This window comes from Trichechus manatus, unplaced genomic scaffold, assembly GCF_000243295.1.
Source record: "Trichechus manatus latirostris isolate Lorelei unplaced genomic scaffold, TriManLat1.0 scaffold00133, whole genome shotgun sequence".
Lineage (NCBI taxonomy): Eukaryota > Metazoa > Chordata > Mammalia > Sirenia > Trichechidae > Trichechus > Trichechus manatus.
Window position 1 is genome coordinate 273,373 of NW_004444069.1, and position 22,310 is coordinate 295,682.

Below are 22,310 nucleotides of genomic sequence, written 5' to 3' on the forward strand. Positions count from 1 at the left end.
CTCTTCTTTTAAGGTGCTGATTAGTGGACTGCCTTGAGTGGGCCTTTGAAGTAAAGTAATGAGGGGTTTCGCTTTCCCTTTTGAAGTTAGGGTTAGCTTTCATTACAAGAAAAATTTCTTTGTCCTAGTGGTGGGGGAGAAAGGTGGCCCCCGCCGCGGACCGCCCGCTGCCGGGTCCCCGCACTGACCTTCTCTCTCTCTCTGCGCAGTTCCATGTCCATCCGCTGGCCGGGCTGCTCCACTGGAAGCCATGCTTGGATACTGATAGCCATGTTTCAGCTCGCCATGGAGCTCCCCGTGTGTGAGTCCCTGGGCCCGGGCCCCGAGTTCCGGCTCCTACCGCGCCCGCCGCACCGGCCCCCGCGCCTGTGGACTTTTAAGAGTGGACAGCCTGCGCGGATGCCCGCCCCTCTCTGGAGCCCCCGCCCACCCCGCATGGAGCGGACCCACGGGCAACTCCAGACCCCCCGTGCCAAACGGGCGCACAGACACAGAGACCAGGCAGCTGCCCTCGTGCCCAGAGGGAGTCTCGCCAAATCCCTGGCCACTGCCAGATCCAGCTTTTCCCTGGCCTCCTCGTCCACGTCCTCGTCCTCTGCAGCAGGCAGCGGGGCCACGGACCAGCAGAGCCTCCTGAGGAGGGGGAGGCGGCACCTGCAGGGGGGCGGCTTCAGCAGCTTTGACTTCCGAGGCAGCAGGCCCACCACGGAGACAGAGTTCATTGCCTGGGGGCCCACGGGCGAGGAGGATGCCCTCGAGTCCAACACATTTCCAGGGGTGTACGGCCCCACCACAGTTTCCATCTTACAAACCCGCAAGACAACGGTGGCCCCCACTGCCACCACCACCACCACCACCACCACGGCCACCTTCGTGACCCTGCAGACTAAGGGGCTCACAGAGTCCCTGGACCCCAGGAATAGGATCCCTGTGGGGATCAGCACAACGACGCCTTCTACCAGTCCCAGCAACAACGGGAAAGACATCCAGCCCCCGAGGATTCTGGGGGAGACCTCAGGTATGGCCATCTTTGTCTGGGTCAGGCACGGTGGGGGTGGTATATTGTGTGGGTGTGTATCAGGGGATGCTGAGATGTGCCCAGATTGGTGCTGCTTTCTGTGACTGCATTTCTCACTGGGAGAGCTAAGAACAGAAGGCCAGGAGTTGGGGTATGTCACCTTGGGGGAGATGGAGATGGTACTTTTTCGTGAAGTTGCACACACGTGTGCACTGGGATTATGCCTTGTGCTCTGGAGAGGAGCAGCAGGCTCTTCTGGCTGGTGGATGTGAGGATAGGATGCCCCCCTCCCTAGTGAGCATTGTGCCCACTTTGATACTGTAGGGATGGAGTGCTCCCCTTCCTAGTGAGCACTGTGCCTCCTATGATGCTGCAGGGATGGAGTGCTCCCCTTCCTAGTGAGCACTGTGCCTCCTATGTTGCAGCAGGGATGGCGTGCTCCCCTTCCTAGTGAGCACTGTGCCCCATGATGCTGCAGGGATGGTGTACTCCTCTTCCTAGTGAGCATTGTGCCCCTTCTGATGCTACAGGGATGGGATGCTCCCTTTCCTAGTGAGGACTGTGCCCTCCATGATGCTGTAGGGATGGGGTGCTCCCCTTCCTAGTGAGCACTGTGCCCTGTGATGCTGTAGAGATGGGATATTCCCCTTTCTAGTGAGCACTGTGCCCCCTCTGATCCTGCAGGGATGGGGTGTTCCTCTTCCTAGTGAGTACTGTGCACTATGATGCTGTAGAGATGAGGTACTCCCCTTCCTAGTGAGCACCGTGCCCCCTATGATGCTGTGTAAGGAACTGGCTGAACCCTGATGGGCACAGAGCCATGTTTTCCAGAACCGTAGAACTTCTGCAGGGGCAGGATGTGGGCACATCTCATGAGGGAGTTGAAGGGACCATGTGGATTCTTCTGGAAGCTTCAAGAGTGTGGGCCCTATAGTGGGAAACCACCAGCTTGACCTTGGCCCATGTGTTAGTTCACTAGGTGGCTTATAAGAACAGAATTGTATTATCTCACAGTTCTGGGGCCAGAAATCTGAAAGAGTCTAGTATTCATGACGTCTGCAGGGCCATGTTCTCCGAAGCTCTAGGGCAAGATCCTTCCTTGTCTCTCCCAGCTTCTGGTGGCCACAGGCGATGCTTGGCTTGTAGATGCATCCTCACATGACCTTCCTTCCTTTGTCTGTCTTCTCTGTGTTCATTCTTCTCTCTTATAAGAACACCACTCAGATTGGATTAGGTCCCACCCTACTGCAGTATGACCTCATATAAACTTAACTGAGAACATCCTCAAAGACCCTGTTTCCAGAGTCACATTCACAAGTACAGGGTTAGGACTTAACCATGTCTTTTTGGGGGGACCCAGTTCAGTCCACAACAGCCCAGGAGGCATTGCCTTAAAGAACAGGAGAGAAGAGGCCATGTAAACGAAGACTTCCAGGGGGTTAACTGGTGCTTTGCAACAGTGACTCAGGCTGTGGAGCGTCATTTCCCTGGAGATGGGTTAGGAGGGTGTTTGGAGGACGCAGAGCAGAACAAATGGCTCCTGTCCTTCTGTCGCTGTTATTCTAGATACATGAGGCCAATTACGATCCCTGGACTTTAAATGCCTACTTTCATGCAGTTTTCTTTTTCTTTTCTTCTCCTGGGCCCTGTTCTCCAGTTACTTCTAAAGGAATTGTTGTTGTTGATAGCTGGCATTGAGTTAGTTCCGACTCATAGCGACCCTGTGTACAACAGAAGGAAACACTGCCCGGTCCTGCACCATCCTCACAATTGTTGTTATGCTTGAGCCCATTGTTGCAGCCACAGTGTCATTCCATCTTGTTGAGGGTCTTCCTCTTTTTCAATGACCCTCTACTCTACCAAGCATGATGTCTTCTCCAGGGAGTGGTCCCTCCTAATAACGTGTCCAAAGTATGTGAGACGAAGTCTCGCCATCCTCACTTCTAATGAGTATTTTGGCTGTACTTCTTCCAAGATAGATTTGTTGGTTCTTCTGGCAGTCGATGGTATATTCTAAAGGAGTAGCCCTTGAAATCTCCCAGGCCAAAGCATGTCACTGAACCGGTATCCATTGACGTGTGCTGGGTTCCACAGTAGGCTAGGGGACACAGAGGAGTGTTAATGGGCAGTGGCCCCACACACCTCAGTGACTCAGAAGTTCTCCAATGGCATCCATGCATGTACATTCCAGACAAGCAGTGAATTGGCTAACTTAGTAAAATTGGATGCATGCTTCAGGGTCTCAGCACAGAAGGGCTGGGACACCACGCGGCTCCCACACAGCCCGCTCCTCTGCCCCCTCAAGGGTTGGGGCTCCACGGGTCCCACCATCATCTTCAGAATCAAGGGAAGGAAGAGAATTTCTCCTCACAGCTCATTTGCATAGCTCACACAGTTCCCATTAAATTCGAAATGCCAACTCTACACCTGCTCTTAGATGCTGAGTCTTGGTCGTGGGCCCTTCGCACCCTTGGGCAGCAGGCCATGGTCAGTCAATGGTTGGGTGGGTTCCATGGTGTCTTAGTCTCCTACTGCTGCTGTAACGTAAGTATCACAAGTAGGTGACTTTCAATAACAGGAATTTACTGTCTTACAGTTCAGGAGGCTGGAAGTCTGAATTCAGGGCACCAGCTTTAGGCAGAGGTCATTGCTTGTCTATTTCAGCTTCTGTTTTTGTGTTGTGTGCCATTGAGTAGATTTCAATTCCGAGTGACCCCATGTGACAAAGTACAACTCCCCCATAGCGTTTTCTAGGTGAAAAAGAGGAAGACCGTCAACAAGATGAATGGACGCAGGGGCTGCAACAATGGGCTCAAGCATAACAATGATTGTGAGGATGGCACAGGACCAGACATTGTTTCGTTCTGTTGTACGTAGGGTGGCTATGAGTTGGAACCAACTCAACGGCACCTGACAACAACAACAACAATCTTTACAGGGGCAGATTGCAAGGTTTTTTCTCCTCGTGGAGCGCCTGGGTGAGTTCACACTGCCAATCTTCCGCTTAGCAGTCAAGCACTTAACCGTTGCACCACCAGGGCTCCTGTTCAACTTCTAGTAGTCAGCAATTTTCGGAGTTCCTGGGCTTGTAGATTCATCTGCCTCCATCCTCAGATAGCATCTGTCTTCCCCGTTTATGCTCGCTTCTCTGTGTCTCTGCTGCTCTTATAACTCAGAAGGGAGTAGGTTTGGGACATACCCTACTCTGATATGGCCTCATTCACATAACAAAGAAAACCCTATTACCAAAGGGGATTACATCCACAGGTATAGGTTAGGATTCCAATACACATTTTTTGAAGACACAATTCAATCCATAATGCATGGTATGGGCGGCTTTTTCAAGCCCATGAGTGACTTCCTTCCTCTACCTGGGCAAGAACCTGCAGTTGTTATTCTGAGTTTCTCTTCTCTAGAGAGTAGTATATCTATGAAAGCAGACCTAGCTCCATTCAATGCCAAGGCCCCTTGGATGGAAGCCATGCACTTGGGGGCATCCCAGGAGAGGATGTGGAGGCTGTGATACCTTGTCTTCTGTGTAGCCTTCTCCAGGAATCTACATACACACACGCCCCGCAGTTCATCATCTCCACATTAGGCGCCTTCACGCAGCTCACAAAGCTTTTGTTTTTCCCTCAATAAACCCCCAAGCCATCATCGTAATGGAATTTAGTGCTACAGTCATTTACTGTCATCTCCTCTGCATACGTCACTTACTATATAGACATGGATGAGAAAACAAGTTCCCATTTATTCCAAATTACACTTGTTATTACTAAAGTTAAATGCCCGGGACAGCATTATAAGGCTTAGCAAATTAATTCACAGTACACTGGATGTTACTAATCCAACTTGACAGATGCTTATCTTGGAAAAGATTTATGGTCCTTCATAATATAATCTGGTGCTAGATTAATTTGTTTAGCAAAACAAATTTAAAAGGAGGAAAACATGTACATGTGCTTCGAATGCAGAGAAATGCTAATTCTGGGAAGTGATGCCGGTCTGCAGAGAAAGGAGGATGGCAGCTTACAGTAGCCTTCATTAAGGGCCGGCTGCGGTCTCAGTTTCCGGGCCAAGCAGAAGGAAGAGAGAAATGCTAGGATGATTCTCCTAAGAGGTTTCATCACAGCCCAGATGTTATGACATAAATGAGTTAGACCCAAGCACTGAGGCAATTAGAGCCAAAGCTGGAGCAATTCAAGTTAGACACTGGAAAGAACTGGCAGAGGCGATAAGGAAGGTGACCTCTTTGCTTGGGCTACAGGTGTCTTAATTGGCTTATCTGAACTCTAAGGTGGGGGCCTGTCTGGGGGAACTAAACTGTTAAAGTCTACCTGGGTGGAAGGGTGGTGGGAGCAGAGGGCTGACCTCCTGTGTATCCTCTTTATCTTGGCAGCCATTAGATGTAGATATTAGTCACTGGATCTTTGTGGAAAGTGAGCACCATCACTCATACCGGACAGAAGTTAAGGAGGTAAGAATGGTCTAAGGGGATCACATAGCTGTGGTCTGGGTGGCTGTGTGTGCTGTCATTAACAGCAGACACTTTGAGACTGCAGATCAAGGTGTGAATCCAGACTGCCATATGTAGCTGAATGTTCCTGGAATAGTTATTTTGTCTCCTAGCCTCATTTTCTTCATTAGCAAAATGAAAATAAGTAATAGCTCTCCTAAATGGTTGCTATGAGGATTCAATGAATCAACACAGAGCAAAAAATATGATGCCTGCCAACTAAGAATCTCCATACATGTTAGTTATTTTTATACCCAGCAAAAGTGGTCCTGAGGAAAGGGTTGCTGATCTCTAGGGGAGATCAGGTCTCCAGGGACTCAGGAGACTTGTCATTTCAGACATCCAGCTTTGCCCACTCACTACTGGAGGGACTTAAATCTAGAAATAGGTTTTAGGAAGTGACATGAAGAATTCATTAAATCAGACATGCTGTCAAAAGAGGGAAGGATTACTGGAATCAGATTTTGGAATCTGCGAGTTTTGTTTTTGCTTCCGTAGAGAAGTATTTAGAAGGGTCTTGCCACGTTTTCCTGTATGTCTGTAGCACAGGTATTGCTGGGCATCAAAGAGGCAGGTTGCTGATGATTTGGGGACTCTGAAATCCATCAAGAATGTTACACACAATGCCTCTCAGAAATCGCCCTGCAGGTGAAATAACTTGGAAATTTGTTGTCATTTAGTATAGTGGTTAAGAGTCCCACTGCCTGCCTTCAGATTCCTGGCTTCACCTCTTGTTAGCTGTGTGAACTTGTACTCTCTCTGCCTCAATGGGAATAATAGATACAGCCATCTCATAATATTGCCATAAAGATTAAATGAGATAATGCTGTGCCTGGCATATAACAACTGCTCAGTATGTGTTAGCTGCTCTTAAAGTGATGATGATGAAGGCAATGATGATGATGATAATGATGGTTATGATGATGATTATGATGATGACATTGATACTGATGATGATATGAGGATGGGGATGATGACCATGATGTTGATGATGATGATGGTGATTGTTATCACTGTGATGATTTGCTGCCCATGTTCGGCTGTTCTGTAATGAGGTCATTCCATGAGGTCATTGATGAGGTCCCCTGACCTTGGTGGTCCATACAGAGGTGTGGATGGTGCTGGCCAGGAGCCACCTGGGATAGAAAATCTCCTGTGCAGGCTCACAGAGGCACTGTGCTCCAGCCTCCCACGGGTGCTGACAGAGAGTGAATGTGAGCCCGGTCGGGAGTTCACTTGAGACCCAGGAAGGAGGGCATCCCACGGTGCAGAGCTCCTCCGACAGCCCTCTGGCTGGTCATGCTCTGAATCTGCAATCACAGAATCTCCCAAGAGAAAAACAGAGAGTCGTTTCCTGGGCTTTTATCTGAAAATTCGTGAAGTGAGCTTTGGGAGATTCAAGCCAAGTGATTTCAGTTACTAAATATGTCTACTGTGGGAACACCTGGGGCGTAGTATACAGTTGGTGTTCAGTAAAGGTTCCCTGGGCCTGATGTTTTCCATTCTCAGGTCTCTACCTACTTGGACCATGCACCTGGGCCTTATGACCCTGCTGAGATGAACTGGCGCTTTCTCCAGCTGTTCATTGTCACATGTCCCAGAAGGTGCCCCAGCAAGGGGGCATTGAAGCCCTTTAGGTCCCCATAACTATTCAAGGTTTGTTCTCATCTAGATCAGTCACGTATTGGTGACACACAGCAGCTCAAGGATGTGATGGCTATAATGCCTTTCCAGTCCTGCCTGGTAATTTTGACATTGGAATTCACTCATGCATTTCAAAGGATGCTTCTCAAGTTGCTTTGTCCTTGTCACAGGGAGGACGTCAGTGTCCTTTAGGTGTGTCTCTTTGCAAGCACAAGGGACAGGCTGGTGTCATCTTATCTTCACCCTGATTGTCAGCTGACCTGAACAAAGATACAGGCCAGCCAACCTCGGGAGCAGTTTCATTATGATGAAATATTTTCTAAAGACCAGAATCAGAGTGGAAGGAAATTAGAAGCAGATGTAATGGGGAGACACGCTCCTTTCCCTTCTGTTGAAAGCTGAGATGGCAGTCTAAGTGTTGAGCCCCTTTTAATTAAGTTGTCGGCTATTTGCTACAAGGGAACTGAATCTGTCCTTAATTTAAAGATACTGGAAGCAAATGACTCATGAACTTCAAAAAGTTTTGAGCGGCTTAAATGGGATAAAGGCATCAAAGAACAAATGAGCATTCAAAGCTCTGCTAACCATCCTCAACTTTGTAGACGGTGAGGCGAATCTTTAGGGTCTTAACTGGGACTTTACGAATGGATGCCACATGGTGATTCTTGCGACCTGTGGTCTCGGGAAGTAACCTGTGGTTGGGTCACTTTCATCAGCATCCCCTCTGTTTTTGCTGAGCAAAGTCGTGTTCAGACCGAATGGATAACTAAGCTCCAACTCATTAAAGCCAGCCTTTAATTCTTCTGGAGAGGATGCGACCGCTAGCTTCTTTTTATTTCCCTTTCTCATGCTCCTTGCTCCAACTTATTGCATTTAGTGCTTCTGAAGCGACTTTGTTTCCCCCAGGACCTCGTTCTCCTTCTGAGAGCTCATTAGGGATCAGGGAAGGTTCTTTAATTCTCGCACAACCGCGGTGCCTGTCTAAGCCGCTTTCTACCTGGATGGTGCTGAGCTCAACTCTCTTGTGCTCTCTTCCTCACCAGGCCCTCAAGGTCTGCCTGGGCTTGTCATTCTTTTTGGAAGTTTGCAGTAGGAAGAGGTCATAATTGACACCTCCCTTCTACCTTGAAGCCTCTCTCCTTTAACGGTGATCGGTGGGGTTGCCGGCTGCCCAGGTTACCGGGGAGTTGAGACCATCAGGGGCCTTTTAACCATACGACCACACAAAACACGGTTCTGTAGAGCTTGTCTTCCCTTACGTCTTGCATTTCACTAAGTACTGGATTGGTAGCAGATCGATTTTATATCTGGTGAATTGAATTTATGGCTTTCATCCACTCACAGGGGAAGGATTCTAAGCATCAAGATTAACTATCAGATAGAAAACCTTTTTTAGAGTTTTGATTTGACTCTATCGAGAAGACCGCTTTTAGGGTTTCTGGTCTTTTGATCAATTGCTCAATGAACCATCAAGTCTACGTTTAGTTTATCTCAAATGCCATCTAAGTGGAGTGGGGGATGAGGAGGTGGAAAACATAGCCCCTTGCCATCTTTGAGAATATATTTGAGTAAGCAAGACAAACAAGGACACAACATTGCCGAAGAGATAATGGCATTTAAGGGCAGGAGAGGAAATGTCACAGGTTGCCGCGTAGTCAGTCACTCATTGATTATTTGGACAACATATAGTCCAAGGAGGTGGGGCCATTTCAGGCAGGAAGGGTCAGGTCAAGATGCTCGGAGTGGTGAATGAAGCCATGGGTTTGGGGAGGGTGTGCCTGGCCAGAGAAGAGTGTAGGGGGCAGTGAGTGAGTGGGTAGGGTGAGCAGAATATAGAGGTGGGGAGGGTGGTGCTGCCACATGCCAGGAGACTTGGATTCCAGAGGGAGCTGGGGCAGGAAGCAGCCTTGGAGGGGACAGTTCACAGCTCCTGGAGACTCAGTCTCCTTGCCTCTGGAACAAAAACAACCACCACCACCACCAAAAAAAAAAAAAACAGTTGCTTTCAAGTTGACTCCAACTCATAGTGACCCCATGTGTGTCAGAGTAAAACTGCTTCATGGAGTTTTCAATGGCTGACTTTTTGGAAGCAGATCATCAGGCCTTTCTTCTGAGGCACCTGAGGGTGGACTCAAACCTCTGACCTTTCAGTTAACAGCTGAGCACGTTAACCGTTTGCACCTCCCAGATTCTCCCCTCTGGAAATAGATTCTGGAGAAGAAAGAGAACTGTTTGAGGCCCCTCCTTCAGCTCTAACAGTCCTCAGAATGTGTGAGCTCAGTGCTTATTCACCAAGAGCTAGAAAAAGGGCCTTGGTAGCCTTTGCCTTCCCATTTTTCCATCAGCATAAGAAGAATGCCAGAGAGGTTGGCCTCTTACCTCCCTCCCAGAGTAGTTCGTGGTTCTCAGGGTGTGGGGCAGTGAGTGCAGTGGTTTATGTGCACAGGCGGGTTCTGGGATCAGACAGGGGAGATGGCTGTGGGCCTGGATATTAGAGCTAAACAGAATCAACCCAAGGGCTACAATGTTGGGGTGAGAAGTTGCCCTTTCTCCTGTGCTAGGAGAAGCCCCTCCACCATCCTTGCCTTCATGGTGATGATGATGATGATGATGATGATGACGATGATGATGATAGCTGCCTTGAGTTGGTTCTGACTCATGGTGACCTTAATGGACAACAGAACAAAACATTGCCCCGTTCTGCACCATTCTCACGATTGCTGGCATGTTTGCGTGTATCCTTGCAGTTATTATGCCAATCCGTCTCATCCTCCTCCAGTGATTGATCTCACCTGATGACGTGTCTGTCCAAAGCGAGTGAGTCAGACAGTGTTCTGTTGTGATCCATAAGGTTTTCACTGGCCAATTTACAAAAGAGATTGCCAGGCCTTTCTTCCTAGTCTGTCTTCATCTGAAAGCCCCACTGAAACCTACCCACCATGGGTAACCCTGCTGGTACTTGAAAACTGGTGGCATAGCTTCCAGCATCACAGCAACATGCAATCCACCACAAAAAAAAAGAAAAAACATTGCCTTCGAGTCAATTCTGACTCATAGTGACCCTATAGGACAGAGTAGAACTACCTATAGAGTTTCCAGGGAGCACCTGATGGATTTGAACTGCCGACCTTTTGGTTAGCAGCTGTAGTTCTTAACCACTATACCACCAGGGTTTCCGCAAGCCACCACAGTACAAGTAATTGACGGATAGGTGATGGATCCCTGCCTTATAGATGTATAATTTCAAATGGTCCCATGTGAATATCCCTGTGGAAGAAGCATTGCCCTCACCTTTTCAGCAGATGAGTTCCAAGCAAAGCTCCAGAGCTTCCCAGCTGGTTGCGCCCCAGTCCTGGAGACATAGCTAAAATCACAAGCAGACACGTGATGGAGATGTACCATCTGGTTGAAAATGAAGACAGGGCCTTGGGTCTATTCTTCCGATGTGGTTCAGTGACTATTACAGACCTCCATCTTGCAGTCTGATGCAAGAGCATGAGGATCAGCGATAATGGAGGAGTCAAGTTTCCCTTTCCAGAAATTTCCTTCAGCAGTGCAGATGCCAGGTTTGTCATGGGGCAGGTGCTAACTCACCAGGGAGAATGTCCATACATCAGTGATGGTGAGTGGAGACCAAGCCTGGGACAGCTGGGGCCAGTGGAGAGAGTGCTTACCTTGGCCGAGACTCGAACTCAGGACTTGGCCGCCATTGCTCACCCACTGTGTGTCCTTGGCTGTACTACGTGACCGCGTGGAGTATCATCTTCTTTGCATGCAAAATTGGGAAGTAATTTCTACCTCGGAAGGCCATTCTGAGACTTGAATGTGTCACCCACTTGGAAAGCCCTGAGCGCATAGTGCTGAGCACCATGGTGAGTTTTTAGGCAACATTAACTGAGTCTGAAAGTGCATCCGCCACTTATCTGTCGGTTTGTCATTCTGTCATGGCTTGTGTATAGCTGTGCTGCTAGAAGCTATGCCACCACTGTTTCAAATATCAGTGGTGTCACCTACGGTGGATCTTCAGCAGAGGTTTCAGCAGAGCTTCTAGACTAGGAAGAAAAGCCTGGGAAACTACTTCCAAAAATCAGCCAATGACAACCCTATGGATCACAATGGGCTGATCTGCAACTGATCATGGGGATGGCACAGGACCAGGCACCATTTGGTTACATTGTATATAGGGTTGCCGTGAGTTGGGGGTCAACTCAATGACCGCTAACAACAACAGCAACAGTTGAACTTAAAGGCCTGTAAAATACATGCACAGGTGCATTTGAGAGATTGAACAGTACGTGTTCAGAAACACCACTTGTGGTCTGTCTCCTTTAATAGCCTCCACTCAAGTCGATCAGAACACTGGTCAGTGCAATCCTAGCTGTATCGGAGTCTCTCTCTACCCTGGAGAACCTCAGTTCTCACCAGGCCTACCCCGGAGACAATCAGAAACCCTCCAGGTTGTGTAAGATTGACAGCCCCTATGTGTGGTGTGTGGGAACACTGTCCTGACCATTTAGACTGGGAGAGGGGGATGTGGGTTGGAGAATACAGACCACATGCCCACTGAAAGAAGAAGGCTTACTTCGCTCCAAACTGTCCCCTGCACCCACTGTCCTGTCTCTCAGTGGCCTGTAGAGCACTTTCCCATTTGCCAAACATGTGCTTAACTCCTGCTTGTCCTCTAAGCCACACGAGGAAGGGGACAGGGAGCTTCTGGAGCTGAAAAACGCTAAGACACCAGTTCAAAGTGGTGAGTGGAGCGGGGACTAGGACCAGGCCTCCTGACTCCTGGACCAGGGCGTATCTATGATTCCAGATGGACTTTAGGGCATGGTGGGCTTCCATCCCATTACTGCCCTGCCTGACCACTCATGCTGCCTGAAGCATCAAGATGTCATGAAGATAAGCCTGGATCCAAGAGGAGATGAGAACAAAGGTGACTATGGCATTTGTCAAGGGTCAGGTCACCACCTGCTGGGTGGGCCAAAGTGAAACCAGGAGCACGTGAAGATAGTGAGTGGGGCCAAATATCCGAGGAGTCTTGTTGTGAAGGGGAAAAGGAAAAGAAGATGATAGGACTAGAGGGGTTAAAGAGAGGTGTTTTTTTTAATTGTCTTGTTATTTTCTAATGTGGGAGTGTGGAGCCATGTTGGCCTGCTATGTGAAGGATCCAGTAGAGAAGGAAAATTGATGAGAATGAGGATATCACAGAAGGAAAATCCTTAGGAAAATGAAGAATCAGCCCTGAAGCTTGTCCTTAAGACTGATGTTCTTGCACAGTCAGGAGAGGACCAGTGGAGCTCATTGTTGAGAAGGCACAAGGCATTAATGAGAAGACTGCTTTGGAAAATCTTGTTTTACCTCCAACAGCAGGTATTTTGCCCTTTTTCTTGTAAGGATCCTTAGAAGCAAGGATAGCGAGACTGTGTCTCACGTACTTTCGACACGTTATCAGGAGGGACCAGTCCCTGGAGAAGGACATCATGCTTGGTAAAGTAGAGGGTCAATGAAAAAGAAGAAGACCTTCAACAAGATGGATTGACACAGTGCCTGAAACAATGGGCTCACGCATAACAATGATTGTGAGGATGGTGTAGGACTGGGCAGTGTTTTGTTCTGTTGTACATAGGGTTGCTATGAGTCGATGGCACCTAACAACAACAACAACAACTTGTAAGGGTATAGAATAGCCTAAGTAGTGAAAACCCACGTTGAACAGTCCAGGCTAAGTTCCCACCCTTGTTGAGCTGCATCCCCCTGGTAGGTGGATAGACAATAAACAGTTGTTGTTGTTAGTTACCATGGAGTCGGCTCCAACTCATGACAACCTCATGTATAAAAGAAATGTTGCCTAGTCCTGCACCATCTTCATAGTAATTGGTATGTTTGAGTCCATTATTGCAGCTGTTTATCCTGGGGGCCTCTCCTGGCACTCATCACTGTTGGGGACATTTATAATCACCCTTCATGCCCTGAGGTACAGAGCCACACGGTAAGAACCCTACAGCTGGCAGGGAGGGTCGGGAGGCTCCATGGTCCCTTGGAGCATCTTGGGACTTCTCCTTGGCCAGGCCTCCTCCCTCTGGCTTTAGTGCTCCCCCACTTCCACAGCTGTCTTCCCTTTGATGTCCATACCCCTAGGACCCCCTGAATCATTTGTCTCCATCTCATGCCACCTGTCATGATTTCTTTTACGTTATAGGGATTTACTCAGATGTCTGGCCTCCCTGCCCCGGCCAAAACCAGAAATAATGCTGTTGCTGTTAGCTTCCTTGGAGTTAGCTCTAGACTAATGTACAACAGAACAAAATGCTGCCTAGTTCTGCACCATCCCTATGATTGATTGTAGATCAGACTGTTGTCATCCATCGGGTTTCCATTGGCTGATTTTCGGAAGTAGATCCACCATGGGTGACCTTGCTGGTATTTGAAATACCAGTGGCATAGCTTCCAGCATCATAGCAAGATGCAGGCCACCATGGTAGGACAAAGTGACAGACAAGTGGTGGCACCCTTGATTACCTTACCTTATATAAGACTGTCTTTCTAGCTAGGGAGACTTTTCTTGCTGGCTTTGAAGGAGCAAGCCACCACATTGTGAGGGGGCCACTTGGCAAGGAACAGTGGGTGGCCTCCAGCTGACATCCAGCGAGAAGTGGGTCCCTCAGTCTTACAGTCACAGGAAATAGATTCAGCCCTACTCCATGGAGGCGGGAAGCAGCTGCCACAGCCCACTCTAGCTGTCACCTTTCACCTCTGCCACTTGTTGGGACCTGGCCCGTTAGCAGGCTAGCCTGGGGCACAGGGCTAACCAATCCTTCATCCCACAGGCCCCTATGAAAAAGGTGGAAGGAGACAGTCCAGATCCTTTGTCCTTGTCTGTGAAATTCATGAAATTCATGAGTGTGTTGCTAGAACCTTCTATCTTGAGCCCCATGCAGCTGGGCCTCAGCTCCTCTGACAACAGCAGCACTTGCTTTTCCTGGTCATTGAGCTGTCCTCTCCACTTTGGGGCTAGGGCGCCCTCTTCCTCCAACCTCACCCTGGCTGGAGGCACCCTCTGTCCTCGGCACCCTGTTGGAATTGGCATCACTGGGCTTATCACCCTGGACATTGGGCTCTTGGAGGTGGTCCACCAGCCCCTCAGCCCCAGCCTGCAGACCCCATGTCTTCATGTTGGCCCTGATGCACAGTCAGGCCTGGAGACCCTGAGGGCAGCTGCCCCCGCCCTCCTGCTCCTTCCAAGCCCCAGCTCCCACTGAGCTGGTTGTGTATATCCTGGGGAAAATCATTAAAATGAATTATACATCAACACCCAGAGATGGATCATTAATTAATAAACTCACCATCTCAACTTCCCTCACCGTAAATAGCACCCATGGTGAATGAGTAAGCGGACTTGGCTTCACGGGCCAGAGTGGACTAGGGGAGCAGGTCAGAGCTTTGCCTGGACTGGGGGAGCAGGCCAGAGCAAGGAGAACACTTGGCAGGGTCTGTGTCCCTGGGTGGTATCACTGCACTGCACAGTAACTGGACACTCTTGCTGGCTCGGTGGACAGAGCCGATGTGCTTACTGCAGGCTGATGGCCACTGGCTGGGCTGCTCTGTGCTCCAGCCCTTCCTGGCTGTGGGCTGTACCGTCAGGATGACCTACTTGTATGTCTTTCGGAGCACTTGCCCGGTTCTGACTTGCTGCCATTAATGACCAGAACGGCAGCTCATTGCTGTTGTTGGTTGCCATCAAGTTCATTCTGATTCATGGCGATCCCATGTGTGCAGAGTAAAACTGCTCCTTAGGGTTTTCAAAGCTGTGACCTTTTGGAAGCAGATCGCCAGGCCTGTCTTCTGGGTGGGTTTGAACTGCCAACCTTTTAGCTAGAAGTTGAGGGCTTAACCATTTGTGCCACCCAGGGACTCCTCAGAACAGCAGCTGGAGGAGCCAAATAAAAGCATTGTGGAAGGAAGAGGAGGGGATGAGAAGGTCCTTCTGCAGGGGTGTGCCCCTTCTTTCTGCACCCTGATGCCAACAATAGTGTCACTCTTCTCCCTTGTCTCTGGAGAAAGAAACTGCATCCACGGTGTGACCACGTGGGGCCCCAGGAGAGTGAAGCTTTGGAGAGGGAGGGAGGGAGGCATTTGGCAAGATGGGGGACCTGCAGAGAGAGGGGGTTCCTCCACTGGGCAAGTCAGCATTACCTATGCATGCAGCAGGTTCTCCATCCCCAGCAAAGGAAGTTTCCGGAAGTTTTCTTTGACTGCAGGTGGATTATTTAACATCCTATTAGAGTAGGAGGAAGAGAAACCTGCTCCCTATTGCCCTTGTAGCAGAGGTTGCTTGTCAAGTCTTATTTTAATTTTCCCTTTGGCTTGCGAGGAAAAACACACACACATAAGCAGAACGCTGGGCAGAGCCGCTCAGCACAGCTGTTGCAGAACCAGGATGAATCCACAGCGTGCAGCTTGGCACCTGGACAAGCAGCAAGGGAACGCGTGCCCCTGTCTCTGGATCTCTTCTCATTTTACACATTTTAAAGAAAAGCCAAAGCGCCAGCCACTTGTGCTGAGGCAAACATGTTGTTCTTGCCAATCGATTTTTGGGAGTGTTCAGCATCTCCTGTTAACCCAGGTATCGGAAATCACTGCAGGTCCCCACCTGCAGCTGGTGCCATTGGCCCCAAAGTCCGCCTTTCTGGTCAGACGCCCAAGGAAGAGACACATGTCTCCCAGGAATAAATCGTGAGCCATTGCACCCTCCAGCGTGGAACCCACCCTTCGAACCCAGGCAGCCTGGTTTCCTGTAGAGACACGTGTTTCTCCATCACCTGGGATGTGCAGAATGGGGCTGGACACTGAAGGTGGCACGAGATGGCGGACACTCGGGGGAACTTTCAGCCCCTGAGAGACCCTCACACCAGCCTGGCAGGATCAGAGTCTGCCTTCTGTCTCCCATATTTCTTCAGCAGAAAGTATGTCATCCTCCTGGGCTCCTTGCTTTTGGTCTCCCTCACGGACTCAAGTCCCCAAACGAAAGGAGACGGCTGGGGTTTCACAGGGACAGTATTTTATTGTTTTTTGTTGTTGTTTGTTTACTAGCGTTAGATAATGACACTTTTTTTTCTTTGAAAGTAGTTGGAGAGCTGCTGCTTGCTCAGACTCCTTCGAGATGCTTTCATCTCTAGACAGATCGACAGTTCAATTCTTAAGTGCCCCAAAGAGTTAAGAAAAATGTTGAGGTCATATCTAGCAGGAAGGCAGGCCGAGGAGTCTTCGGGCATTGTCAGCCCGTGTGGAGGAGCCCTGTCTAGTCGTCGGCGGGTCAGAGGCCCAGGGCCAGCTTGAGGAGGAGGAGGCTGCAGCTAGGGGTTGAAGGGTTGTGGCCTGAAAGCTTAAATGGCAGCATAGGGCACCCCCTACAGAACAGGCTCATTCTGGAATGGGAGGTCCTTTGGGTAGGGCCCCAGGGGGCTGACCTAGGAGATCAGAGAAAGACCAGCACTAAGGCTCCCAGCCTGCCCCAAATAAAGTCTATAGACACATAACAGAGTGGTTCCTTTTGCCTGGAAATTTATAGAGAAAGGCCAAAGTCTAATGAGGCTCCTGCAAAATTGCTTCCTCCTACCTTCCTAAGATCACTGGCTGGTGCAAACGTTTTGTGTTTGACTGCTAACCTAAAGGTTAGGAGTTCAAACCCACCCAGCGGTACCCTGAAAGAAAGGCCTGGCAATCTACTTCTGTTAAGATTACAGCCAGGAAACTCACCCTGCGGGGCAGTTCTACTCTAACACACGGGGTCACCGTGAGTCGGAATCGACTTGACAGCAACTAAGAACAACATAAAGTTCCTCCAGCTCAGCTCACCCCTGTGAGGCGGTGGGGGTGGTGGTGGGGCCCTCTGCAGAGCGAGGGGCTAGGGGGCCCTCCCCAGCAGCTCTCCTCTCGAGGTTGCCCATCCCCCTGAGGACCCCCTCCCCAGCAGCCATGATGCCCCCTAATGGTGAGACTGAGGGAGGTAGGCTTACTACTGCCCCTGGGCATCTCCCTGCCCCCAGGTGTCTCTCTGGCTCTTCTCTCTGAATGGCAACGAGATGGCCATTGGGAAGAGAAACCCCGTAAGGAGGAGGGAGCACATTTCCATCTATCATTCTCTGGGGATATGGATGGGGCGCCTCCCCCTGTTCAGAGGACCCCCCTGTAACCTGCGGGGATGGCTGCCTTCCCTCATTCCCTGAAGAGCCTGAGAAGGCAGCGAGGTGGGATACACTGGGGAGCCAGGCAGGCTCAAGGGGTGCCCATGCCAGCACCGTCCTAGGACGTTGCATTGCTGGGTGTCACAGGCAACCTTCAGCAAGGGAAGAGGCAAACACAGCAAGTAGGTGCTGAATATGAGTTTACCTGCCCATAGGTCTGCCCCTGGCTAGGCCTCCTCCCCAGGCTTCTCCCTGAGGCTTGTGGCCCAGGAAATGGTGCTGCAGCTTAGGTTTCAAAAGGAAACTCCCTTGAAATTGCACTGTCACAGGTGCTCCATTGGGGCCAGTAACAGCCAGGTGCAGAGTCGCTTAGCAGAAGGAACACAGGTGTGAGGAGCGCAGGTGTGGGGCAGAGTGCCCAGCCCTCCTGGGAGACGTCTGGCAAGTCACGTAATCTTGAGCCTCATTGTTCTTACCTGTAAAATAAACATGACCCTCCAGTCAGGCCCAGCTTGGCAAGTGGGACACTGGGTGTCAGAACTCAGCTGCATTGAATATGCTCTGCAAATTGGAGCCTTATCGTCCCTTCCCCTGACCCTCTCCTGGGAGCCTCGGAGAACTTCCTTTCCCAACTACACGTCTCACCCAGACTCCTCACTGCAGCCTCTTTGGGCCCAAATTCTCCCCCGAGGAGCTGAAATAGAAATTGTGGACCCTTCTCTGCCCCGCAGGGCGTCTCAGAAGGTGTCAACATTGAGACAAATTAAAAAGCTGCTAAAACACTTATTTTCACGTCTTTGGGAATTATTGTGGGATTTTCTGGTCTCCTGGGGTAGGGGTGGGCCCCCCGGGTCTCTTCTCTTCAGCTCTTACCAGTTAGGGGGCTGGATGTGTGGCAGAGCCCCCTGGGCTGGGCTCAGAGTTTGCACTTGATTTTCTTTTTTAGAAATGTGAGGCTCTTTTCAGGCTGCCTGTGTGTCAAGAGGCTTGCATTTCACGAGGGAAATGTGGGTCTGTACTTGCCCAAGGCCCTAAGTACCCTGAGAATCGCCATTCCCTAATCCTGGATCTGGACCTGAGCGAGCGAGCACCGACACAGCAGGGAGAAGTTGCCGGAGAGACTCCCGTCTGCTTGCTGTTCATTCAGTCTTTCCTTCGTTCTGGTACTGATGTGGCTGTCTGTAGGCAGAGTCCAATGAAGAAGGATGTCCTTTAGGAACCCGAAAGTTCATTTGGAGCCCCTGGGTAACAAAAGGTTGGCAGTTTGAATCCATCCAGAAGCACCTTGGAAGAAAGGCCTGGCGATATCTCCCCCAAAAATCAGCTGTTGAAAACCCTCTGGAACACAGTTTTACTCTAACACACATGGGGTCACCATGAGTCAGAATCAGCTTGATGACAACTGGTTTTACTGGCAAAGTTCGTTCATTCATTCATTCACTCATTCCACCAACCAACCAAGATTCAACACCTACTGGGAGCTGAGACCTCAACAGACAGCCTGCAGTCTTGCATCAAACTGCACCCAATGCAATGGATTCTGTTCTGAGAGGCTGTTTTTATTGTTCTGCAAGAATGGGCAAGTAGATCAGATCCTGCTGCCAAGCCCAGGAAGCCCTCAGTGGGCATAGCTCATGGGGGAGGTCCAGTACGTCCTAGCCCGTCCCTAGGATGGTCCTGGGTGAGTCCCCCAGATCCCCCACGGGGTAGCGGGGGAAAGAGAAGGTCACTGTGACTTGTGCTATTTCCCAGAGACCGGAGAAAATTCTGGAGCTGCGATCTGCCCGCACTCTATCGTCTGTGTCAGTGCCAGAAATAGAATGCCGAAGATTCCTGCTCTGATTTCTGTGCTCATAATTCTAGGGCAAGATGCCCTTATGAAATGTGGATCAAAGGAGACGGAGAGGGAGCGGCGAGCTGAGTGGTTCACTCGAGGTCTATGCATCACGAGCCGGCCCTCGCCAGAGCTCCAATTAGCGGCATTTGTAAGCGATCACGTACCGAATATTGACTTGGCTCAGCTTGGGAAAAAATGAGAGAGGTTTGCAAAATGCCCCTTCAATCATGCCAATTAAAATCCAAATGCAGGCCTGCAAATACCCTGCACCCGGGCCCTTGTTCTGGGTGGGGCGAGAAAGGAGCAAGCTGAGATACGGCATGTTCTCAGAAGCAAGCAGCCCCTGAGCCAAGCCCGGAGAGAGAAGAGAAGAGGTAGTCATAATTGTAACTCCTGCCTTAACAACAATTAGCTGAAATTTACTGCATACTTACCATGAGCCAGGTTCTAATCACTTGACATGAATTGGATCATGTAAGGTGCGTGGCAGTTCTGGAAGTAGTCCCCCTCCTGATTCTTATTCAGCACAGAGGTTAAGTAACTTGTCCAGGGTCTCACAGGTGACTAGAGGTGGAGTCAGGATTTAAATCCAGGCTCAAGGGACAGCCCATGTGCGTCAGAGTAGAACTGTGCTCCATAGGGTTTTCAGTACTGATTTTTCAGCGGTAGATTGCCAGGCCTTTCTTCCAAGGCACCTCTGGGTGGACTTGAACCTCCAGACTTTTGGTTAGCAGCCAATGCTTAACTGTTTGCCCAACTCAGGGACTCCCAAGGGATATTACTGTGATGTATTGTCCTTATCCCATTTGATCCTTTCAACAACCCTGTTGGTTGCCATCAGGTCGATTCTAACTTGTGGGGACCCCATATGTTACAGAGTAGGGCTGCTCCATAGGGTTTTCTTGGCTGTAATCTTAATAGGAGTAGATCAACAGGGCTTTTTTCTGTGGCACCGCTGGGTGGGTTCGAACCACCAACCTTTAGGTTAGCAGTTGAGCACAAACTCTTTGTGCCACCTAGGGACCTTACCCTTTTGGGGTGAGGATAGTATTTTTTCCTATTTTATAGATTGGGAAATGGAGACTAAGAAAGATTAGGCAATTGGTCCAAGGCTTCAGAGCTAGTGCATGGCACAGAGAATCTGGGCACAGTGCTGCCTGCCCCAAAGGTCTGCTGCACCTAGCACCCTGGGCTTCAGTGTGGCGAGGATGCACATGCTGTGTCAGAGGGACCTTCCCTTGGCTAACAGTCTGGAGTGTCCCCTCGTGATGCTCCCCCATTTAGAGCTGTTCCACCCCACAGTGTGTACCAGCTTCTTCCCCAGGAGGCAGTGGCCTGAGGGCCCCAGCAGGTGAGATCTTCAGGCATCCGTGGACGGGGGACCGGAGATGGTGAGCGAGGGACAGGGAAGCTGCCTGCACTGACATCCATACCTGGCTTTCCAGAAAAGGCCCCTCCTTTCCCTAGCAGCCTGGGGACCCAGCCCACCATCACCCAGGGAATAATCATGGGATCACAGCTGCATGATCTTTAGGGTGACTGGTATGGTGTGGCCATTCCCTGGTGGTCCTTATGTAGTGAGCAGGTGACTTTAGGGCGTTCTTGGAAGGAAGGGGAGACACGGCCTCTGAGAGGAGCTGGCGACAGTGGTGGTGCTCAGGCCATCTTGCTCACCTTGATCTGGGGGAAGGTCTAAGAAGACCTTAATGTGCAGGATGCATTCAGGACCGTGCACATTCGAGGGTCTCCTCCTGCAGCCCACCAGGCCTCTCTGCCTGTCTGCCGTCTCAGAGCATCTCCCTGCTCCTTTTCCCTACAGCCCTAAAGCACTGATGCTGTTAGCTTCTGCCAAGTCAGCCCCTGGCTCATGGCGACCCTGTGCACACCAGAACACCCTCCGGTCCTGCATCATCCCCATGATTGTTGCAGATCAGATGGTTGTGACCCATCGGGTTTTCACTGGCTGATTTTCGGAAATAGATCTCTAGGTCTTTCTTCCTAGCCCATCTTAGTCTGGAAGCTCCGCTGAAACCTGTTCAGCATCACAGCAACACACAAGCCTCCACTGACAGATGGATGGTTGCTGTGTTGGAGGTGTACTGGCCAGTGAACCATTACTGCCTCCTCTGGAAGCACTAACCTCCCTTTCTCACACCATGTGGCGCTCACCCCAGCCTCAGCTTGCCCTCCCCAAGCCTATGCCTCCTTGGGCCCCTCTCTCCAAGGATAGTGCCCACCTCCTGGTGGGTCCCCACCACCAGACCTCTTATGTCTGAGATCACTCACCTTCCCTTGTCCGTCACTAGCTGTGTCCAGATGTCCGAACAATGTGCTAAAGAGCAGGGGCTGGGTCCCCACACTCCTAAGTCCTAACACCCTCACCACCACTTACCTACTGTAAGGGCAAGTCACTTTACCTCTCTGTGCCTCAGTTTCCTTGTCTGTGAAATGGGGATAAAAAAAGAGTGCCTAACTCTTAGGATTATTAGGGCAAAAGAAGTTGATATTTATAAAGTGTTTAAAATAGTGTTGGGCACATAGTAAGAGCTATCAGTAAATACATTCTAAAAAATTGTACAGCGCTACCAGCTCAATGTCCCTAAATGGCATCTTTGATGTTGCTTCTCCCTGCTTCTTTCCATAAAAAATCCAAGCTCCTTAACCTGGGTTCAGGCCTCTCCATGGCCTTCACACAAGGTCTCCCAGGACCCTGCTAATGGCCACTGGTCCGTGGTCAGCCCTCATCCTTCCTGCAACTTTCCCTCTGCCCATGGCACCCCATCCTTCCACCTGCACCCATCTTTCCACCTGTTCTCCATGCTTCTGTGTGCCACCAACCCTTCTACCTCCCCCCGACCCTTCCACTTCCTCCTCACCCTTCCACCTGCCTCCCATCCTTTCACCTGCCCCCACCTTTCTACCTGCCCCCCACCCTTCCACCTGCCTCCCATCCTTTCACCTGCCCCCTACCCTTCCACTTACCCCTACCCTTCCACCGTCCCCCATCCTTCCACCTGCCACCCATCCTTCCACCTGCCCCCGATCCTTCACCTGCTCCTTATCTTTCCACCTGCCCCCGATCCTTCCAACTGCCCCCGATCCTTCCAC

At 50.3% G+C, this 22,310-nt stretch overlaps 1 protein-coding gene across 1 annotated transcript in view; it reads left to right on the forward strand.

The window, feature by feature from the left end:
* Window positions 1-212: 212 nt before the first annotated feature.
* AJAP1 (adherens junctions associated protein 1) overlaps window positions 213-22,310 on the forward strand; it is a 68,996-nt gene continuing 46,898 nt past the window's right edge. Inside the window, exon 1 of the mRNA XM_004385100.1 lies at window positions 213-1,018. Coding sequence (XP_004385157.1) covers window positions 214-1,018 — 805 coding nt within the window. The 5' untranslated portion in view covers window position 213. The remainder of the gene's footprint in view (window positions 1,019-22,310) is intronic.